Below are 22,387 nucleotides of genomic sequence, written 5' to 3'. Positions count from 1 at the left end.
CTGTCACTCTCACTCTCTCCTGTTGCAGGCAGAGTCCCCATGACCCCCATGTGACCTCACAGAGGGGCAGCATCCCCCCCCCCCCCCACACACACCACACACACGACCCCCTCTAACATGACATCACGACGGAGCCAGGGCACAGTCCCAGGCAGGGTGGAGAAAGCCCGTGGGGCTCTGCCACCCGATCTCCGTCACTTCCCCGTCCCTCCGCCGATGAGCCGATGGAATCAAAAGGCGGCAGAACGCGGGACAAGCGCAGAAAGGCGGCGACCAAGAGTCGCTCGAAAACCCGCATCGATGGTGAGACTTTACCAGAGTGATCCCAGGAATGAGTTGGGTCAACATAGCTGGCATTTTATTTTTCGACAGCAGTAGACAATAGGTGCAGGAGGAGTAGGCCATTCGGCCCTTCGTGCCAGCACCGCTGACCATCCCCAATCAGTACCCCGTTCCTGCCTTCTCCCCATATCCCCTGAAGGGCCTGTCATCATTTACGCGCGTTGTGCCACGCACGTGATCCGCACGGTGCGGTCTGTATGTACAACATTTTCGCGCACCATCTGCGTGAGGCGCAAATGACGCCCAAATGGGACAGGCTCCTGAGTTGGAGTTGGATTCATGGGAGGTTGGACTTGGATGGGATGATGCTCCTCAAACTGCCAGAGCATCCTGGACAATACAGCTCACCCCCCCCCCCCCCCCCCCCCCCCCCCCCCCCTCCGTGACACACTAGTCAACCTGAGGAGCACCTTCAGCAACAGACTGGTTCCACTAAGATGCAGCACAGAACGCCACAGGAGATCCTTCTTCCCTGTGGCTATCAAACCGGACAACCCCTCCCCCTTCTGTCGTGGGGTATACCGACTCCCCTCTCCCCCCCCCCCCATTCTTTCATATAGACAATAGGTGCAGAAGTAGGCCATTCGGCCCTTCAGGCCAGCACTGCCATTCAATGTGATCATGGCTGATCATCCCCAATCAGTACCCCGTTCCTGCCCCCATATCCCCTGACTCTTCTATCTTCAAGAGCCCTATCTAGCTCTCTCTTGAAAGCATCCAGAGAACCTGCCTCCACCGCCCTCTGAGGCAGAGAATTCCACAGACTCACCACTCCCTGTGAGAAAAAGTGTTTCCTCGTCTCCGTTCTAAATGGCTTGCCCCCTTATTCTTAAACTGTGTGTGTGGCCCCTGATTCTGGACTCCCCCAACATGTTTCCTGCCTCTTGCGTGTCCAATCCCTCACTGATCTTATATGTTTGAATAAGATACCCTCTCATCCTTCTAAATTCCAGTGTATACAAGCCCAGCCGCTCCATTCTGTCAACATAAGACAGTCCCGCCATCCCGTGAATTAACCTGGTGAAAACTCAGATCCCTTCCATTCGTCCCCCAGTAATTCTCCATCTCGCTTTTAAAAAAAATAGCATATGTCCAGAGGAGCAAAGCCACTTGATACGGACTACGGGTGCTGTCTGTGCGGAGTTTGCACGTTCCCCCGACCGTGGGTTTTCACCCAGATCTTCGGTTTCCTCCCACACTCCCAGATCTGAAGGGGCTGCTCCTCAAGTTTTGGCTCCATTTTAGCCTGACGATCCTGATTTTTGGGTATGCAGTACAGAGGGGGGAGGATCGGTTGGGAGGAGTTTCATATGAAGAAAGATTGGATAGACTCGGATTGAGGGGGGATCTTGTAGAAAGTTACAAAATTCTTAAGGGGTTGGACAGGCTAGATGCAGGAAGATTGTTCCCGATGTTGGGGAAGTCTTTTAGGACCGAGATGAGAAAAAACATTTTCACACAGAGAATGGTGAATCTGTGGAATTCTCTGCCACAGAAGGTAGTTGAGGCCACAGTTCATTGGCTATATTTAAGAGGGAGTTAGATGTGGCCCTTGTGGCTAAAGGGATCAGGGGGTATGGAGGGAAAGGCAGGTGCAGGATACTGATTTGGATGATCAGCCATGATCATATTGAATGGCGGTGCAGGCTCGAAGGGCCGAATGCACCTATTTTCTATGTTTCTATATCTGGAGAAATGGAATAGGTGACGTTTCGGGACGAGGCTGAAGAAGGGTCTCGACCCAAAACCTCGGCAATTCCTTTTCTCCAGAGATGCTGCCTGTCCCGCTGAGTTTAGTTTAATTTAGTGATACTGCGCGGAAACAGGCCCTTCGGCCCACCGCGTCTGCGCCGACCAGCGATCCCCGCACACTAACACTACCCTATACTCCGGGGAATTTTATTTACATTTCTTCAAGCCAATTGACCTACAAACCCGCTCGTCTTTGGAGTGTGGGAGGAAACCGGAGCACCCGGAGAAAACCCACACAGGTTACAGGGAGATGGTGCAAACTCCGTACAGACAGCACGCACACATGGTCGGGATCGAACCCGGGTTTCTGCCGCTGTGGGGCAGCAGCTCTACCCGCTGCACCTCCGTATTGTAAACAATATAATAAACGAAATAGAAATCACACGCACACACACGCACACACACTGATATACACACACACACACGCGCACACACACACACACACTGATACACACGCGCGCACACACACACACACACACTGATACACACGCGCGCACACACACACACACACACTGATACACACACACACACACCCACACTGATACACACACACACACACACTGATACACACACACACACACACACATCCACACTGATACACACACACACACACACACACTGATAAACACACACACACACACACTGATAAACACACACACACTGATACACACACACACACACACACGGATACACACACACACACACACGGATACACACACACACACACACACACGGATACACACACACACACACACACACACACTGATACACACATACACACTGATACACACACACACACTGATACACACACACACACTGATACACACATACACACTGATACACACTGATACACACTGATACACACTGATACACACACACACACACACACACACACTCACACACTGACACACACATACACTGATACACTGTGTTCAAAAGGGAACTGCAGAAGGGGTCTGAAGAAGGGTTTCGGCCCGAAACGTCGCCTATTTCCTTCGCTCCATAGATGCTGCTGCACCCGCTGAGTTTCCCCAGCAATTTTGTGTACCTTACACTGATACACTGTCTGATTAATTAACAATGCCTGTTTGATTATCTTTCAACATTCCAGCTGCTACTGGTGATTCCTCGAGGAGCGGAGACTCCATGGCAGGGACCGGCTTGGAAGCGCCGCCCACGGGCTCCATCCCAGGATTTCCTTTCACCTTCCCTCCGTTCCCAACGGCTCCTTGGGTGGGAATGCCGCCACTTCCGTTCGGTAAGGGTGAAGGGGCGGGCGTGCGTACTTGCAAGCCTGTCAGTGCGGGCCCCACACTTCCCCGCGCCCCCTTTAAGCCCCTCACTTTCTTAAAAATTAAGAGAACTGAATGAAGTTTTCAGTTATTAAAGATTGAAGCAATCTGAAACAAATATAAAACATCTTACTTGGATGACCGGAAATTAAAGCATATAATTAGTTAATTACGTAATTGGAGCTAATTACAAAATTGACAGTTGTGACGGAAATAGTAATAAACATCCAGACTGCCTTGAAAATTCAAAAATGTGATATTCTCAAGATCAGAACTTTAATATTATTGTATAAAATGCTTTAAGTCCGTAACAGATAGGTAAATAAATTCCAATTTCTAGCAATAGACCAAGTCTTTATGGAGAAGATCAGTTGCCAACTGGTACATTGGCATATCATAATCAGTAGCATCATCATACTCCTCAGATTGTAACTAATAAGCAGCTCTGTACACCTTGTTTTACCTCAACTTTTCAATGTTGGCATTGTAAACTGCAAGTGTTTGCTCTTCAAACCACACATGACATGCCTTTCTGCCACTACTTTCCCATTAACAATGTCCTGTAGATTCCATTTCTTAAGAAAATGATTTTTTTTTTTTAAATAGCCTAAGTATCCAAATAACAAACTAATCCCATTCACACAAGAATTCACAATATAACATGATTTTTAAATCTCACTGTCATGAATTTATATGCCAGATGGAAGGAATTTAATGTTTAATTCCCATAAATTAATCTAGAAACATCCACTCAATATAATCAAAATTATTCTTTTTTTGCACAATACATGTGACTAAAACTGATATGTAGTATAAAAATATTAACTATGGATAGACAATAACACAAAATATAGACGATTTAGATACTCTTGTGACATGATTGTCCAAAAAAAAAGAGCATTTTAATCATCTTGCGAGTGGGTTTTTATGGAACGCAATCGATTGGAACGTTGCATTTGCGGTGAATTTGAACTCCATATCAGCAGGAAAAACACTGCCGCTTCGTATGGGGCCCAAATCACATTTTCACAACGTAAAATTAGATTAAAGCCATCCCAAGAAGCAAGATTATATGTAAAATAGACGTCTTACCCTTTGTTTTGTCCCGTTCTTGCGATCCGTCACGTTGAGGGCGTTAGAAATCGCATTTTATTTGAATATAATTTTTTAATTGTCCCGCGATTTTAAAAAAAATTGAAGAAGGGGAACGGAAGTCCGATCGATTTTTCTTCAGCAGCTAGCAGCCCGAGGTAATCCCTCTCTGACAGGCAGTAGAAAACTGGACTTTAATCCCGCCCCCCCCCCCCGCCCAAAGGCGCCAAAGCCGCGCACACGGCCAGAACTGTGTAACATCGCTACTGCCGGTGTTGACAATAAACCTAAACCTCTTCTCTTCTCCCCCTCCGCCCCCTTCCCGTAGCGATGCCTCCGATGCCGTTGCCCCCGTCGGGATTTGCCGGGCTGACGGAAGAGGAGCTGCGTGCGATGGAAGGGCAGGAACGTCAGAACCTGGAGGCCCGGCTCCAGTGCCTGCAGAACATCCACACACTGCTCGACGCGGCCATGGTCCACATCCACCAGTATCTCGCCGTGGTGGCCACCCTCAGGTGGGCATTTGGGGGGGGGGGGGGGGGGGGCGGGACCGCGAGGCCCTTCAGCCCATCACCTCCGAACTACGCATCGTCAAAACCCGATCTCCTCAGCCTGCATGTGAACCATGTCCCTGCATTCCCTCTGCACTAACGTGTGCCGATCAAAAAGCCTCTTAAACAACACAGCACAGAGCATAGGTAGAACATTCACCCAGAGAGTTGTCAATTTGTGGAATTCCCTGCCACAGAGGGCAGTGGAGGCCAAGTCACTGGATGGATTTAAGAGAGAATTAGATAGTGCTCTAGGGGAAAAGTGGAATCAAGGGATATGGGGAGAAGGCAGGCACGGATTATTGATAGGGGACGATCAGCCACGATCACAATGAATGGCGGTGCTGGCTCGAAGGGCCGAATGGCCTCCTCCTGCACCTATTTTCTATGTTTCTATATCCAGAGGACATACTTCAAGGTGAATGTTAAAAGGTTTTATAGGAATCTGAGGGTTAACTTTTTCACACAGAGGGTGGTGGGTGTATGGAACGAGCTGCCAGAGGAGGTAGTTGAGGCTGGAACTACATCAACATCTATGAAATAGTTAGACAGGTACATGGATAGGATGGGTTTGGAGGGATATGGACCAAGCGCGGGCAGGTGGGACTGGTGTAGGCTGCGTATTATGAATGAAATTTCAATGAATGAAAGAAATGCAAAAAAGAAATGGAAACAGGCCGTCGTTAGTTGTTTGTTGGGTGAAAACGAGTAGCTGGTGCGACTTGGGTGGGGGAGGGATGGAGGGAGAGGGAATGCCGGGGTTACTTGAAGTTAGAGAAATCAATATTCATACCACTGGGCTGTAAGCTGCGCAAGCGAAATATGAGATGCTGTTCCTCCAATTTGCGTTTTAGCCTCACTCTGACAATGGAGGAGGCCCAGGACAGAAAGGTCTGTCTGGGAATGGGATGGGGAATTAAAGTGTTTGGCAAGCGGGAGATCAGGTTGGTTCAGGCGGGCTGAGCGAAGGTTTTCAGCGAAACGATCGCCCAGACTGCGCTTGGTCTCGCCGATGTGTAAGAGTCCACACCTGGAACAGCGGATACAGTAGATGAGGCTCGAGGTGGTGCACGTGAACCTCTGCCTAACCTGAAAGGACTGTCGGGTGTCCCTGGATAGAGTCGAGGGGGGAGGGAGGTAAAGGGACAGGTGTTGCATCTCCTGCGTTTGCAGGGGAAGGTACCTGGGGAGGGGGTGGTTTGGGTGGGAAGGGACGAGTTAGGCCGGGAGTTGCGGAGGGAATGGTCTCTGCGGAAGGCAGTAAGGGGGAAGATGTGGCTAGTGGTGGGGTGCCGTTGGAGGTGGGGAAAGTGTCGGAGGATTACGTGTTGTATGCGGTGGCTGATGGGAGGGGGGGTAAAAGGTGAGGGCCGGGGAAGTCCCGGTGACTGGGGGGTTGGGCTGGGGAGGGTCTTGTCGTTCACAGCCTTCTCTCTCTAGCCCCCCCAGGCCGACGACAACCGAGAGAGCGGCGCCCAGCACGGAGTCGCCGGAGCCGGCAGCGGGAGCGCAGGCAGATTCACCGGGAGCGTCTCCCTCTCCCACTCCCACTCCCACTCCAGCGGCCGACACCACCCCGACAGAACCAGCACCGACTCCCGAGGAAATAGGTAACAGGCCGCCGTGCGAGCGCTTGAAACATGCCGGCTTTACATTTAGACCACGTCTCCTCCATAATAGGAGGCTGGGAGTATTATCTCTCCATAATGAATGAATGAATGAGTACCGTCACACGCAGCAAGCTGCAGTCAAACCTTCGTTTCGCCCCACCGGGAGGTATCCAAAGAGTGGCCACACAAAGGGCGCCGACCATGTTATAAATGACCGCACGGCGGGTCCTCCTTTGTTTCCCCCACCTCGCCCCCTCCCCCAAACCGGGTACTCCTTTGTTTGTCCCCCCCTCTCTCCCCATCCCCCCCGCCCCACTGGGTCCTCCTTTGTTTCCCCCCCCCACCTGGCCCACACTCTGTCCTTTGTCTCCCCTCTCTCTCCCCATCCCCCCACACCTGGTCCTCCTGTGCTCTCTCTTTCCATCCCTCCTCCCACACAACATTCCTCCATTGCGGCCCCCCTGCGCCGTGCTCTCCTTTGCGTAAGCGCACGTGCGTGCCGATCGCTCGTGGGTGGGGGGGATGTCTGTACTATACATGGTGCAGGAGAGGCTGGGGGTGGGGGGGGGGGTTCGTAGACCACCAAGTGACCGTGTGCCTCCATCTCCCCCTCCCCCGACCTGCAGGACCGAACGACCTGGAGGGGGCGGTGGGCTTCACAGCGCCAGATTCGCCTGGCCGCCGCGGCCACGACGGAGACGAGGAGGAGGAGGAAGCCCGGCTGGGGGAGCCGGACGCCGCGGAGCTGCGGCGTCGGCGTCTACGGAATCTGGAGCGGCCCGGAGCCCCGCTCTAACCAACCGCTGGCTGCCGGCCTCGATGGTGGTGGTGGTGCGGAGGGGAGGCCCAGGAAAGTCAACCGGGCCTTGTTTGTGTGTGTGTGTGTGTGCGCGCGTGCGTGAGGGAAGTCTGCGGGGGGGGTGGGGGCTCCACTATTTGCTCGACCGGTCCCCCCACCCCCACTTCCGCCGACTGCCATCGATTCACCGGCTGACCCCGAGGTCCAATCTCCACGACTCCAGTAAACCATACACCAGCCGCCACCTCTTGTCCTGTGCTCTTCAGTCGTTCCAGACACCACTAGGCACCGTTTAAATTTTTTTTTCTCTTTCTCTCTTTCTCTGTCTCTAAAGCTGGTCTGGATTTTTGACACGGTCTCCCCCACCATGCGCCCAGAGTTGGCGTCAACCCATCTGCATTGCTTCAGAGCCAAGCCCTGGCACAGATGGCAGCACTGGGGCCTGTTCTGTGAGGTCCCCTTTCTTTTAGCCTGAAGTAGGCCACTGGTGACCTGTGGCCTGCTTCAGCGTAGGCCCCAGCCTTTAGTCGGACAAGGGAGGTGACCTGTGGTCTGCTTCAGCGTAGGCCCCAGCCTTTAGTCGGACAAGGGAGGTGACCTGTGGCCTGCTTCAGCGTAGGCCCCAGCCTTTAGTCGGACAGGGGAGGTGACCTGTGGTCTGCTTCAACGTAGGCCCCAGCCTTTAGTCGGACAGGGGAGGTGACCTGTGGCCTTCCTCGGGGGTAAGTCCCAGCCTTTAGTGCGACATAATCAACCAGGTGACCTGACCTGAGGCCTGCTTCAGAGTAATCCCCGGGCCTGTCAGTAGAGATGTCTGAAAACCATGTCCGACGCGGAGGAGGTTTAGTCCTGCTGCTGTTAAAAAAAACAAAAACTTCCTTGACCCGCCAGCTCCTTCTCCTTCCAAGACAGACAAAAATGCGGGAGAAACTCAGCGGGTGAGGCGGCATCTATGGAGCGAAGGAACAGGTGGCACTTCGGGTCGAGACCCTCCTCTTCTCCACAGATGCTGCCTCAGAGTTTCTCCAGCATTTTTTTTGTCTACCTTCGATTTTTTTCCCCCAGCATCTGCAGTCCTTTCTTAAACTCTCCTTCCAAAAGCCAGTCATTATTTAACCTCCTCGCTTTGACCGAAACCCCCCCAAAAAAAACACGCGATAGATCGACGCTGGAGATAAGACGCGATACGCTGGAGTGACCTCAGCGGGGCCGGCAGAAGGAATGGCCGACGTTTCGGGCCTTCGAGAGGACTCGAAACGTCGCCCTTTCCTTCCCACACTCCCTCCCCCAGAGACGCTGCCCGTCTCCCCCCTCCCCCCGGCATCTCGAGTCTCATCCCCGTCACAAACCAGCTTCTGCAGTTCCTTGACACGGTCCTCAATGCCACCCCGCCAGTCTCTTTCCTCCCCCCCCCCCCCCCAACCTCGATGATACCAATCTCTCTCCCACCAGGATTGGCGTCAACCCATCTGCATTGCTTCAGAGCCAAGCCCTAGAACCAACGGCAGCCCTGGTGCCTGTTCAGTGACATCCCCTTTCTTTCACCCTGAAGTAGGGTGAGGCAGCCTGTGGCCCACTTCAGGGGGTAGTTCCGAGCCTTTTAGCGTGACATAGCCAACCAAGTGACCTGGGGACTGCTTGTGGGTCATTCCCGGCCTTTCTGTGTAAACTCCTGAAGTAGGCCACTGGTCACCTCCCTGGACAGGGGAGGTGGCCTGCTTCAGCGTAGGCCCTGGCCTTAAGTTGAACTGGGGAGATGATCTGTGGCCTACTTCAGCGTAGGCCCAAGCCTTTAGTCGAACAGGGGAGGCGGGCCTGTGGCCTGCTTCAGGATAAGTCCCAGCCTTTAGTTGGTCAGGGGAGATGACCTGTGGCCTACTTCAGCATAGGCCCCAGCCTTTAGTCGGACAGGGGAGGCGACTGTCTCCTGCTTCAACGGGTAGTTCCGAGCCTTTTAGCGTGACATAGCCAATCAGGTGACTTGCGGCTTGCTTCTGGGTCATTCCCCAGCCTTTCAGTGCAAACGCCGCCAAACCCAGCATCTGCAGTTCCTTCCGAAAAGCCAACGAAAAGAAAAAAAAACCCAATGCCAGAGAAAGTCGGGCCGGCGTCTGCGGAGGGGAACGGACGAGCGACGTTCTGTTGCCAGGATCCTCTCCCATCACTCTGAAGAAGAACAGTATCTCCAACCTCCGACCCAAAATGGTGTCTGCCCGCTCCCTCCGCAGATGCTGCCTGGACTTCCGAGATCCTCCGGCATTTTGTTTTTCGGAAGGAACCGCAGTTTGCGACAAAGATTCTCCAGTTGCTCCACATTCCAGCACCTGCAGCCCTCGCCTCTCCCTGGCTGAATACTCGAAGCCCGCCTCGACCTGAAATGCCACCTATCCCTTCGCTCCATAGATGCTGCCTCACCCGCTGAGTTTCTCCATCATTTCTGTCTAACCTTGGAGCCTGCTAATAGCATTTTACCAGGGCGTCCTCGGTACAAATGTGCCAGATTAAACCTAAACCTAAACCGCATCTATTTATGTTTGGGTTTGATCGAGGGGAGGAACTGCAGATGCCCACGCAAAGAATGCAGGAGTAACTCAGCGGGGGACGGGCAGAGTCTCAGGAGAGAAGGAACGGACGATGTTTCGGGGGGTGTCTCCACCCGAATCGTCACCCATTCATTCCTCCTCTCCAGAGACGCTGCCTGTCCCCGCTCAGTTACTCTGCCATTTTGTGTTTCTCGTCTTTGGGGGGGGGGGAAGTGATGTTCGCTTTGGAAAGGGTCTCGTACAAGGAAACTGGGCCATCGAGTCCCTGGGTTATGGCCCCAGACGATGAAACGAGCTCTAGGCTTTGGGATTAATGTCGCTGGCTGATTAACATTGATTTTTTTTTTTTTTGCTTCAAGCAGTTCACCTTTAGTTTTGGCCCTTGTCGGAGAATATTTTTCACTTTGACGTTAGGTTATTCATTGCATCTCCCCATTTTTAGTGTGGAGGAGGGGGAGGGGGTTGGAGGAGTAGGTGGGGGGAGGAGGGAGACGAGGTGGAGGAGGTGGAGGGAGTAGGAGGGGTGGCAGGAGGAGGGGGGGGGAGTAGGAGGGCAGGAGGAGTGGGGGGGAGAAGAGGGAGGGGGAGAGGAGGAAGGGGAGGGAGGAGAAGGGGAGGGGGGGGGAGGAGGTACTGGAAAGGCTTGCAGGGTCTGATCATGGAGACTGCGGTTTTTCCACGGTTGGGCCCACAACGCTTCCTTGCGCGGCGCTTAAATTGTGGGGATAATGCCCCTTATCTTCACCGCTGAGGAGCGGGTTGGGGTTTTTCCCCCACTTCAATCTTCTGCTCCCCGTTTCCCTTTCTTCCTACTTGAAGACCCCCCCCCCCCCTTCGAGGGGTTTGGTGAAGACCCTTCCCCCTGTGAGAGAGGGTCCATCGGGAAAGACCCCTTGTGGGAGAGGGTCTGTTTTGTAGGGATGAAGACCCTTCTTTAAGAGACGGCGTGTCAGGAAAGGTCTTTGTCTCTTTCTCTCCCTCTGTGTGAAACAGGAACCCCCCCCCTCACATTGCCACTCGATGCCAGCGGTGGCAATACATCCCCTGATGCTTTCACCTGCAATAAGAGGTTTGTCCAGGGTCGGGCTCTGCCCCTTCCCTCCAACCCCCCACAGACCCTGCGTTGGACAAACGCCTCTGGTTGCATTCGGCCAGTTGGTGCCGCGGGCTTTGTCCTCTTGCTTGACGATCGGGAGGTGGCCCAGTGCTGGGGGGACAATTGATAGGATCAGGTAACCACCGACGACAGACACAACAAGCTGGAGTAGGCTCAGCGGGACAGGCAGCGTCTCTGGAGTGAAGGAATGGGTGACGTTTCGGGTCGAGAGGAAGGGGGGAAGAGAGAGGAAAAAAAGGGGGGGAGAGAAGGATGGGTGTGTGAGAAAGAGGGATGCTGAGTTCCTCCAGCACTTTGTGTCTATCTCGGGTATAGACCAGCATCTGCAGTTCCTTTCTACACTCTCGTCCTGAGTGCGTTTGGGTTATTTCCCCCCCTCCCACTATCGCTTCGACCCACAGGCTCGACACCAGCGACTGAGGTGGGGGGGGGGGGTGCCCCTAGCTGGCGTCGCTGAGTGACAATGAGGCCTACACTGCTCTCGAGCCTGGGTTGCGGGTCAGGTTTCCCAGCCCGTCGAACATGCGACCTGACGCACATCGCCCCCTTTCTGCCACTTTCCAGGCGGGGGGTCCATGCATAGATTACTTGCATTTAAGTCTACGCTCGTAGCGGGTGAGGGTTTTGTCGTTGATTATTTAAATTTGTATATATTGTATAAAATTTTAATAGCTGGGATTGTACATAGTGCACAATAAAATCTGCTGGTTCTGTCTTGCCGGTGTTGTTCCTGACCACGATCCAAGTGTCCCCAACCCGAATCATCACCTATCCACCTACTGTAGCCCCCGTGTGACCTGCTGAGTTACTCCAATAGACAATGGGTGCAGGAGTAGAGGCCATTCGGTCCTTCGAGCCAGCACCGCCATTCAATGTGACCGTGGCTGATCATCCCCAATCAGTACCCCGTTCCTGCCTTTTCCCCATATCCCCTGACTCCGCTATCTTTAAGAGCCCTATCTTGATAGTATCCAGGGAACCAGCCTCCACCGCCCACTGAGGCAGAGAATTCCACAGACTCACAACTCTCTGTGAGAAAAAGTGTTTCCTCGTCTCTGTTCTAAATGGCTTACCCCTTATTCTTAAACTGTGTGTGGCCCCTGGTTCTGGACTCCCCCAACACCGGGGGAAACATACATGTTTCCTGCCTCTAGCGTGTTCAATCCCTTAACAATCTTATATGTTTCAATAAGATACCCTCTCATCCTTCTAAACTCCAGAGTGTACAAGCCCAGCCGCTCCATTCTCTCAGCATATGACAGACCCGCCATCCCGGGAATTAACCTTGTTTAGTTTAGAGATTCAGCATGGAGACTGGGCCATTCGGCCCGCCGAGTCCGTGCCGACCAGCAATATCCGCACACTAACGCTATTCTCCACACACACACACACACACTCGAGATAATTTTACCACTTTACTTAAGCCAATTAACAACACAATACAATACAATATTTATTGTCATTTGAACCTCAGTGAGGCTCAAACAAAATTCCGTTTCCACAGCCATACAAACAAAGACAATTTCCTACAGACATACACACTATTTAATTCACACAGACATCCGTCACAGTGAACCCACTGTGATGGAAGGCAAAGTCTTTTCTCTCCCCTGTTCTCCATTTCTCTCCCGATGTCGAAGCCCCAGGCGGGCGATGATAAGTCCCACGGCCATTTTAGGCCGTGCCGGGCGATTTACGGCCCCGCTCCCGGTCTAAATGTCACACAGTTGGAGCCCCCGGCGGGCGCTGGACTGTCCCACGGCCATGAAGCCGCGCCGGGCGATGTACGGCCCCCGCTCCGGGTCGTTCCAGCCCCGCAACACGGGCTGGAGAAGTCGCGTTGAGGGAGCTCCGGAAAGCGGCCTCTCCACCCGGACCCGCGAGCGCCCGATACCCCGACAGTCCACCGGACCTGCCGCTGCGTTGCTGGAGCCTCCGAGCCCCAGGAGTCGATATACCTAAGCCAATTAACCTTAAGCCTGTACCTCTTTGGAGTTTGGGAGGAACTCCAGGCTTTGATCCTCACCTCCCAACGCTGTCTGTGTGGAGTTTGCACGCTGGCCCTGTGACCGCATCCCTTTCCACCGGGTGCTCCAGTTTCCTTCCACAGCCCACATAGACTAGCGATACAGCGTGGAAACTTTGGCCCACCGAGTCTGCGCCGACCATGCACTAGGACCAATAGTACTGAAGCCAATTAACCGACAAACCTGTACGTCTTTGGACTGTGAGAGGAAACCTGAGCACCCGGAGAAAACCCACGGGGAGAAGTCAAGTCAAGTCACTTTTATTTCTATAGCACATTTAAAAAACAACTCTCGTTGGCCAAAGTGCTTTACATCGGTATAAGAATAATATAACAAACAACATTGGTTCATAGATCAAAAACAAACATCACTACATACATGTAGCCCTCGCTCAGAGGACGTCAAGAAAGGCTTGGGAGTAGAGATGAGTTTTAAGTCTCGACTTAAAGGAGTCGATGGAGGGGGCGGTTCTGATGGGAAGGGGGATGCTGTTCCACAGTCTAGGAGCTGCAACCGCAAAGGCGCGGTCGATCACCCCTGAGCTTATGCCTAGACCGCGGGATATTCAGCAGCCCCAAGTCGGCCGATCTGAGGGACCTGGAGGTGGTGTGGTGGGTAAGCAGACTTTTAATGTAGGTGGGGGCAAGCCCATTGAGGACTTTGTAGACATAAAGGAGAACGTACAAATTCCGTGCAGACTGCACCTGTAGTCAGGATCGAACCTGGGTCTCTGGCGCTGTATTGAAGCAACTCTGCCGCTGCGCCACCAGCAAGACATGGTAGTTTGTAGGATAATTTGCTCTCTGTAAATTGCCCCTGTTAGGTCGGTAGTGCATGAGAAAGTAGGATAACAGTTCAACGGGGTTAATTCGCTCCTAAACCATTAGTTTATGTTAGAATCGACATAAGGGAAATCTAGAAAATAGGTGCAGGAGTAGGCCATTCAGCCCTTTGAGCCATTCAATATGATCAATTCAATTCAATTCAACTTTAATGTCATTGCACAAATACTGAGTATGGGTACAACGAAATGCAGTTTTGCGTCAGTCCGTAGTAGTAGTGCATATAGAAATTTTTAAAAAAAGAAGATACAGGATAATCAAAAATACAGAATAATTAAACAATGGGGACGGAGGGACCGGAGAAATCTATCGGCGGGACTCCGAGTTCAGCAATGTGATGGTATAATTGTAGAAGCTGTTCCTCATCCTACTGGTACGAGACCTGAGGCTCCTGTACCGTCTCCCTGATGGGAGGAGGGCAAACAGTCCATGGTTAGGGTGGGAGGGGTCTTTAATGATCTTCCCGGCCCGTCTCAGACACCGTTTTCGGTGGAGGGCATCCATGGCAGGGAGCGGGGCACCGATGATGTGCTGCGCGGTTTTCACCACCCGTTGTAGTGCCTTCCTGTCCGCAACAGTGCAGCTGCTGTACCATACCGTGAAGCAGGTGGTCAGGATGCTCTCGATGGTACAGCGGTAGAAGTTGGTCAGGATCTGGGGGGACAGGTGAGCTTTCTTGAGCCTCCTCAGGAAGTAAAGGCGCTGCTGTGCCTTTTTGATCAGCTTGGAGGTGTTGAGGGACCAGGACAAATCCTCCGAGATATGTACCCCGAGGAATTTATAGCTGGAGACGCGCTCCACCTCAGTCCCGTTTATATGGATGGGGGTATGACTGCCCCCTCTGACCTTCCTGAAGTCGACAATAATTTCCTTCGTCTTCTTGGAGTTGAGGACGAGGTTATTGTTGGCACACCAGGTTGTCAGGTGCTGGACCTCCTCCCTGTAGGCTGACTCGTCGTTGTCACTGATCAGCCCTACCACCGTGGTGTCGTCAGCAAACTTAATGATGGCGTTGGATCCGTACTTAGGGATGCAGTCGTGGATGAAGAGGGAGTAGAGGAGAGGGCTGAGCACACAGCCCTGTGGCACGCCGGTGTTCAGTGTTATAGTGGAGGAGGTGAGGTTGTTGACCCTAACAGACTGTGGTCTGTTGGTGAGGAAATCCAGTGTCCAGTTGCAGAGGGAGGTGGTGATGCCAAGTCCGCTGAGTTTGGTGATCAAGCTGGCGGGGATGACAGTGTTGGAGCTGAAATCAATGAACAGCAACCTGATGTAGGAGTTGTTGTTGTCCAGGTGGGTCAGGGCAGAGTGTAGAGCCGCCGATATGGCGTCCTCTGTAGACCTGTTGGTCCGGTAGGCAAACTGATGGGGGTCCAGTGTGGGGGGGAGGCTGGCTTTGAGGTGAGCCAAGATCAGCCGCTCAAAGCACTTTGCGATGACAGGGGTGAGTGCCACTGGGCGGAAATCGTTGAGGCTCCCTGTGGCTGACTGTTTGGGCACTGGCACGATGGTTGATGTCTTGAGGCAAGTGGGGACAACACCCTGGGCCAGTGACAGATTGAAAATGTCGGTAAAGACTGGGGATAGTTGTCCAGCACATGCCCTAAGCACCCGGCCAGGGATGCCATCGGGGCCGGCAGCTTTGCGCTCATTCACCTTGCTCAGTGCATCTTGTACAGCAGAGGTGGAGAGACTGAGGGGTTGTTCATTCGGGGGTGGAGCAACTTTGATGGCTGGAGTTTTGTTGTCCCGGTCAAAGCGAGCATAAAATTGGTTTAGCTCGTCAGGAAGGGTGGCGTTGTCTGGGGGAGGAGTGTTAACTTTATGGTAATCGGCAAGGGATTTGATTCCTTGCCACATGCGCCTGGGGTCAGAGTTGTTTTGGAAGTGCTCCTCAATCCGCCGTTTGTGATTGAGTTTAGCATTCCTAATTCCCATTTTCAGATTGGCCCTGGATGAGCTGTATCCCTCAGCGTCGCCAGATCTGAAAGCGGCATCGCGAGCCTTCAGTAGGAGTCTGACCTCCCTGCTCATCCACGGCTTCTGGTTAGGGAAGGTCTTTATCTCTTTGTGGGTAGTGACATTATCGGTGCAGAATTTTATATAGTCCATAACTGTTGAGGTGTATGAGTTGATGTCCACTTGTGAATTGAAGGTGGACTGAGTAGCAAACAGACTCCAGTCTGTCTGCTGAAACTGCTCCTGTAAAACAGAGACAGCCCCCTCAGGCCAAACCTTCACTGTCCTCATGGTAGGTTTCACACGTCTGATCAGAGGTGTGTATTTGGGGAGCAGGAACAGAGAGAGGTGGTCAGACTGACCAAGGTGGGGGAGGGGGAGGGCTTTGTAGGCTTCAGTAATAGTATAAACTAAGTCCAGAATATTGTTTCCTCTGGTTGGGCAGGAAACATGCTGATGGAACCTGGGGAGTACAGTTTTAAGGGCGGAGTGGTTGAAATCACCCGCAACAATAAATGCCCCCTCTGGGTGAGCAGATAGATGTTTGCTGATAGCAGCTTGCAGCTCTTCCATTGCTAGCCTGGCATTAGCGTCCGGGGGTACATAGACTGCAGTGATAACAGTCGATGTGAATTCTCTGGGCAAATAGATAGATAGATAGATATAATTTATTACCACACAACCAGGGTCGGTGGAAATTTGGGTTGTCAGCAGCAGTACAATAATAAAGAACACACAATAAAACTAACACAAGCATCTACCACAGCATTCATCACTGTGGTGGAAGGCACAAAAATTTGGCCAGTCCTCCTCCATTTCCCCCCCCGTGTACAGGACCAGAGTCCAGAGTCAGTCCAGGATTGGCTCTTTATCACCGGAGACCGCGGCTTTAAGATGGTGTAGGCCGCAGGCCGGCAGTCGAGATTTAAAGTCCCCGCCGCAGCCAGAAGCACCGTAGACTGCAGGGCCGGCGGTCGAAGCTCCCCTCCAGGGGTGATGGTAAGTCCATGCCGGCCCCGCGGTAGAAGTTGGCCGCGGGCCGGCAGTGATGGCTTCTTCTTCCCCCGGGTCCCCAACGAGGGATCCCGGGCTGTAGACGCCGCACCAGCTGGAACTCTGCAGACCGCGGCTTCAGGCTCCGACTTCAGGCTGCCGGCTGCCCCGGGCCAGCGAAACGGAGCGCTCCCCTCCAGCGAGGGCTCACCCGCTCCACATCGAGAGTCCACGCTGCGCCCGCCGCTGAAGCCCCGGGCGCGTCTCCGGGAAAGGCCGCGTCGATCCTTGATGTTAGGCCACGGGGGAGGCGACCTGGAAAAAGCCGCCTGCACTTTAACATCAGGTATTCCAGGTCAGCAGAGCAGTGACTACCAATCCTAACAACGTCCGTGCACCATGTGTTATTCACATAAATGCACAGTCCGCCGCCCTTGGTCTTACCGGAGTCCTCCACTGATCTGTCGGCCCTGAAGACAGTGCGCCCCTCCAGCTCGATGGCGTTGTCTGGGATGATCATCCAAAATCAGTACCCTGTTCCTGCTTTCTCCCCATATCCATTGATTCCGTTAGCTCTAAGAGCTAAATCTAAAGGGCCTGTCGCACTTGGGCAATTTTTCAGCAGACTGCCTGCGACTGTCAAGATCAGGGCATTCGCCTGAAAAATCGGGAACGGGAACGGCGACTGTCAGAGTGGAACACACACACACACACACACACATCGCAAAGGCAGGGGCCAGGGAAAGCGGGGGAGTGCTGTCTGAAATTCACACGGTGCAAAGCCAAGGTGACACAGACACACACCGCGATGAACAGGAAGGTTAAGACGGCTAGCACACTGCTACGGTAAGTCCTTTAAAAGAAGAGTGGGGAGGGGAGAAGGAGAGGAGACACTTTTAAGAAGCCAGACAACTTTTAATAAGCCAGAGATACACAGCTGCGAAGTTTGACCGACATTTAACATTACCGATCGGTTCTGAAAACTTGTGCTTACGTTTTGTTTCCCTCAACGAGCCGATGAAAATGCCCGGTCAACAAACGCGATTAACTAAAACTACCTTGGTCTAGCTCGACTACCTATAACTACATAGCGACCCCACTACAATTACGCCCACAACAACACAAGCATCAATTTTCTCTACGGCGACCAATTTTTTCAACATGTTGAAAAATTTGCGGCAACCATACTGAGGCCAGAATGCGGGAACTCCTCGTGACCACGAAGGAGACCAGCGAACATGTAGCGAGCGCAGAGTCTCCTGCCCTCACCTAAAAAGTCGCCTCTTAACTGGGCTCTTAACTCTCCTGAAAACATCCAGTGAATCGGCCTCCACTGCCTTCTGTGGCAGAGAATTCCACAGATTCACAACTCTCTGGGTGAAAAATGTTTTTCCTCATCTCGGTCCTAAATGGCCTCCCACTTATTCTTAAACTGCTTGGAGTGCATACTGTCGTCGTGTCCTTGGGCAAGACACTTCACCAACCTTTGCCTGTGTGTGAATGTGTGTGAGTGATTGGTGGTGGTCGGAGGGGCCGTAGGCGCAGATTGGCAGCCACGCTTCCGTCAGTCTGCCCCAGGGCAGCTGTGGCTACAGAAGTAGCTTACCACCACCGAGTGTGACTGAGGAGTGAATGAATAATGCGATGTAAAGCGCCTTGAGTATTAGAAAGGCGCTATATAAATCCCATCCATTATTATTATTATTATTAAGGATTTTATATGTTTCTTTCAGATCCCCTCTCATCCTAAATTCCAGTGAATACAAGCCCAGTCGATCCATAGAAACATAGAAAATAGGTGCAGGAGGAGGCCATTCGGCCCTTCGAGCCAGCACCGCCATTCATTGTGATCATGGCTGATCGTCCCCTATCAATAACCCGTGCCTGCCTTCTCCCCATATCCCTTGACTCCACTAGCCCCTAGAGCTCTATCTAACTCTCTCTTAAATCCATCCAGTGACTTGGCCTCCACTGCCCTCTGTGGCAGGGAGTTCCACAAATTCACAACTCTCTGGGTGAAAAAGTTTTTTCTCACCTCAGTCTTAAATGACCTCCCCTTTATTCTAAGACTGTGGCCCCTGTTTCTAAGACTGTGGCCCCTGATCCATTCTATGTACAAGAATGATCCATTCTTCCATCATGCGTCAATCACCAAGTGTGCATTTGGGACGAATTTTAATCCGCATTAATTTGACAGATTTGTTTTTGCATCGGGCAAACAATCTGCTCATTGTAATTTGCTGCCTATAAGACGGCAATTAAGGGAAAGATGCAAATTGCCTTTCAGCTTCTAGCCAAACAGCCCTGACAAATATCGGGGCGAGTACAGACTGAAGCTGACACACTAATTAATAATTTTGGTGAGCTGGGAGCAGAGGATATAGGTTCAAGGTGAAGGGGAAAAGATTTAATAGGAATCCGAGGGGTGACTTTTTCACACAGGATGGTGGGTGTACGGAACGAGCTGCCAGAGGAGGTATTTAAGAAGGAACTACAGATGCTGGAAAATCGAAGGTAGACAAAAGTGCTGGAGAAACTCAGCGGGTGCAGCAGCATCTATGGAGCGAAGGAAACAGGCAACGTTTCGTCCCGAAACGTTGCCTATTTCCTTCGCTCCATAGATGCTGCAGCACCCACTGAGTTTCTCCAACGCCTTTGTCTGCCAGAGGAGGTAGTTGAGGTTGGGACCACCCCAACGTTTAAGAAACAGGTATATGGATAGGACGGGTTTGGAGGGATATGGACCAAATGCAGGCAGGTGAGACTAGTGTAGCTGGGACATTGTTGGCCAGTGTCAGCAAGTTGGGCCGAAGGGCTTGTTTCCACACTGTATCACTCTGGAAGTCCATGACTCGATGACTAGTGTAGATGGGACATGTTGGTTGACATTGTCAAGATTGGCTGAAGAGCTTGTTTCCTCGCTGTGTGACTCGGACTTGACCCATAGCCTTCAACACCCAGATAATTCATGCTCATCGAGACTTGCTTTCGGTTTAACATTGCCATTTGTATCCAGGCACAATGGGGGAAAAAAAAATCTTATCATCAGATCATAAGTGACAGGAGCAGAATCAGGCCATTCGGCCCATCGAGTCTACTCCGCCATTCAATCATGGCTGATCCAAATCTGAGGAAAGACATTCTTGCCATAGAGGGAGTACAGAGAAGTTTCACCAGACTGATTCCTGGGATGTCAGGACTTTCATATGAAGAAAGACTGGATAGACTCGGCTTGTACTCGCTAGAATTTAGAAGATTGAGGGGGGATCTTATAGAAACTTACAAAATTCTTAAGGGGTTGGACAGGCTAGATGCAGGAAGATTGTTCCAGATGTTGGGGGAAGTACAGGACAAGGGGTCACAGTTTAAGGATAAGGGGGAAATCTTTTAGGACCAAGATGAGAAAAAAAATATTTCACACAGAGAGTGGTGAATCTGTGGAATTCTCTGCCACAGAAGGTAGTTGAGGCCACAGTTCATTGGCTATGTTTAAGAGGGAGTTAGATGTGGCCCTTGTGGCTAAAGGGATCAGGGGGTATGGAGAGAAGGCAGGTACAGGATACTGAGTTGGATGATCAGCCAAGGTCATATTGAATGGCGGTGCAGGCTCGAAGGGCCGAATGGCCTACTCCTGCACCTAATTGCTATGTTTCTATGTTAACCCCATTCTCCTGCCTTCTCCCCATAACCCCTGACATCCGCACTAATCAAGAATCTATCCATCTCTGCCTTAAAAGTATCCACTGACTTGTGGCCTCCACAGCCGTCTGTGGCAAAGAATCCCACAGATTCACCACCCTCTGACTAGATCAATTCCTCCTCGTCTCCTTCCTAAAAGAACGTCCTTTAATTCTGACTCTCCCTAGACTCTCCCACGTAAAGATATGATGTACTCTATCGTACATGAGTACATCAATTACTGCGAGAAGGGACACAGCATGCAGTACATAGTGTGGTGGCTGCAAAGAAAGTACATAGAACAGTACCGAAGAGGAACAGGCCCTTCGAATCACAATGTCTGTGATCCCAAGGCAAACTATTCTTGGCCTCCATGCCATCCATATCCCTGTATGTCCAGACACCTATTTATAAGCCTCAACCGCCAACATTGTGTTTGGTTTAGTTTAGAGATACAGCGCGGAAACAGGCCCTTTGGCCCACCGGGACTGTGCCGACCAGCGATCCCCGCACATTAACACTATCCTAGGCAGACAAGAATGCTGGAGAAACTCAGCAGGTGAGGCAGTATCTGAGGCAGGAACAGGTGACGTTTCGGGTCGAGACCCTTCTTCAGCTGAAGAAGGGTCTCGACCTGAAACGCCACCTATTTCCTTCGCTCCATGGTTGCTGAATTAGGCCATTCCCGCTGAGTTTCTCCAGCATTCTTGTCTACCTTTGATTTTTCCAGCATCTGTAGAAGAATATTCATAGCAAAAGGATTTGAGTATAGGAGCAGGGAGGTTCTACTGCAGTTGTACAGGGTCTTGGTGAGACCACACCTGGAGTATTGCGTACAGTTTTGGTCTCCAAATCTGAGGAAGGACATTATTGCCATAGAGGGAGTGCAGAGAAGGTTCACCAGACTGATTCCTGGGATGTCAGGACTGTCTTATGAAGAAAGACTGGATAGACTTGGTTTATACTCTCTAGAATTTAGGAGGTTGAGAGGGGATCTTATAGAAACTTACAAAATTCTTAAGGGGTTGGACAGGCTAGATGCAGGAAGATTGCTCCCGATGTTGGGGAAGTCCAGGACAAGGGGTCACAGCTTAAGGATAAGGGGGAAATCCTTTAAAACCGAGATGAGAAGAACTTTTTTCACACAGAGAGTGGTGAATCTCTGGAACTCTCTGCCACAGAGGGTAGTCGAGGCCAGTTCATTGGCTATATTTAAGAGGGAGTTAGATGTGGCTAAGGGGATCAGAAGGTATGGAGAGAAGGCAGGTACAGGATACTGAGTTGGATGATCAGCCATGATCATATTGAATGGCGGTGCAGGCTCGAAGGGCCGAATGGCCTACTCCTGCACCTAATTTCTATGTTTCTAATAGAATGCAATTTATTGTCATTCAAACCTAGGTTTGAACAAAATATCATTTCTACAGTTTTTTACATTACAAAACAATCCAAGACCCACACTTAACACAGCTTACATAAACATCCATCACAGTGAGTCTCCAACATCTCTTCACTGTGATGGAAGGCAAAGTCTTTATCTCTTCCCTTTGTTCCTTCTCCCGTGGTCCAGCAGTCCAACTGCAGTGTCGAGGGGAACTGGGGCTCCGGTGTTAAAGCCCCCGGTGGGCGATGGTAAGTCCTGAGGCCATTTAAGCCATGCCGGGCGATGTTAGGCCCCGGCTCCATGTCCTTAAACCCGCGATTCCAGCGGGAGAAGTCGCCGTTGCGGAGCTCGGAAAAGTGGTCTCCCACCAGGGACCTGCGAGCTCCCGATGTTCCCGCCTCCGAAC

At 51.8% G+C, this 22,387-nt stretch overlaps 1 protein-coding gene across 4 annotated transcripts in view; it reads left to right on the top strand.

Annotated features, from left to right (window-relative positions):
- syvn1 (synoviolin 1) overlaps nucleotides 1–10,567 on the top strand; it is a 39,204-nt gene extending 28,637 nt beyond the window's left edge. The window contains exons 12-16 of one of the 4 annotated variants that reach the window (XR_004410491.1): nucleotides 3,206–3,352; nucleotides 4,807–4,993; nucleotides 6,470–6,639; nucleotides 7,266–7,559; nucleotides 10,555–10,567. Coding sequence is in view for 1 of the 4 variants with exons in the window: in XM_033015380.1 (XP_032871271.1) it covers nucleotides 3,206–3,352; nucleotides 4,807–4,993; nucleotides 6,470–6,639; nucleotides 7,266–7,435 (674 nt within the window). In the remaining 3 variants the exon portion in view is untranslated. Of the gene's footprint in view, nucleotides 1–3,205; nucleotides 3,353–4,806; nucleotides 4,994–6,469; nucleotides 6,640–7,265; nucleotides 8,579–9,148; nucleotides 10,001–10,554 lie in introns of those variants that run through there. The other 3 variants (XR_004410489.1, XR_004410490.1, XM_033015380.1) reach the window with 3 other exon arrangements.
- The last annotated feature ends 11,820 nt before the right edge of the window (nucleotides 10,568–22,387 follow it).

This window comes from Amblyraja radiata, chromosome 45, assembly GCF_010909765.2.
Source record: "Amblyraja radiata isolate CabotCenter1 chromosome 45, sAmbRad1.1.pri, whole genome shotgun sequence".
Lineage (NCBI taxonomy): Eukaryota > Metazoa > Chordata > Chondrichthyes > Rajiformes > Rajidae > Amblyraja > Amblyraja radiata.
This window is presented reverse-complemented; position numbering and strand designations above follow the sequence as displayed.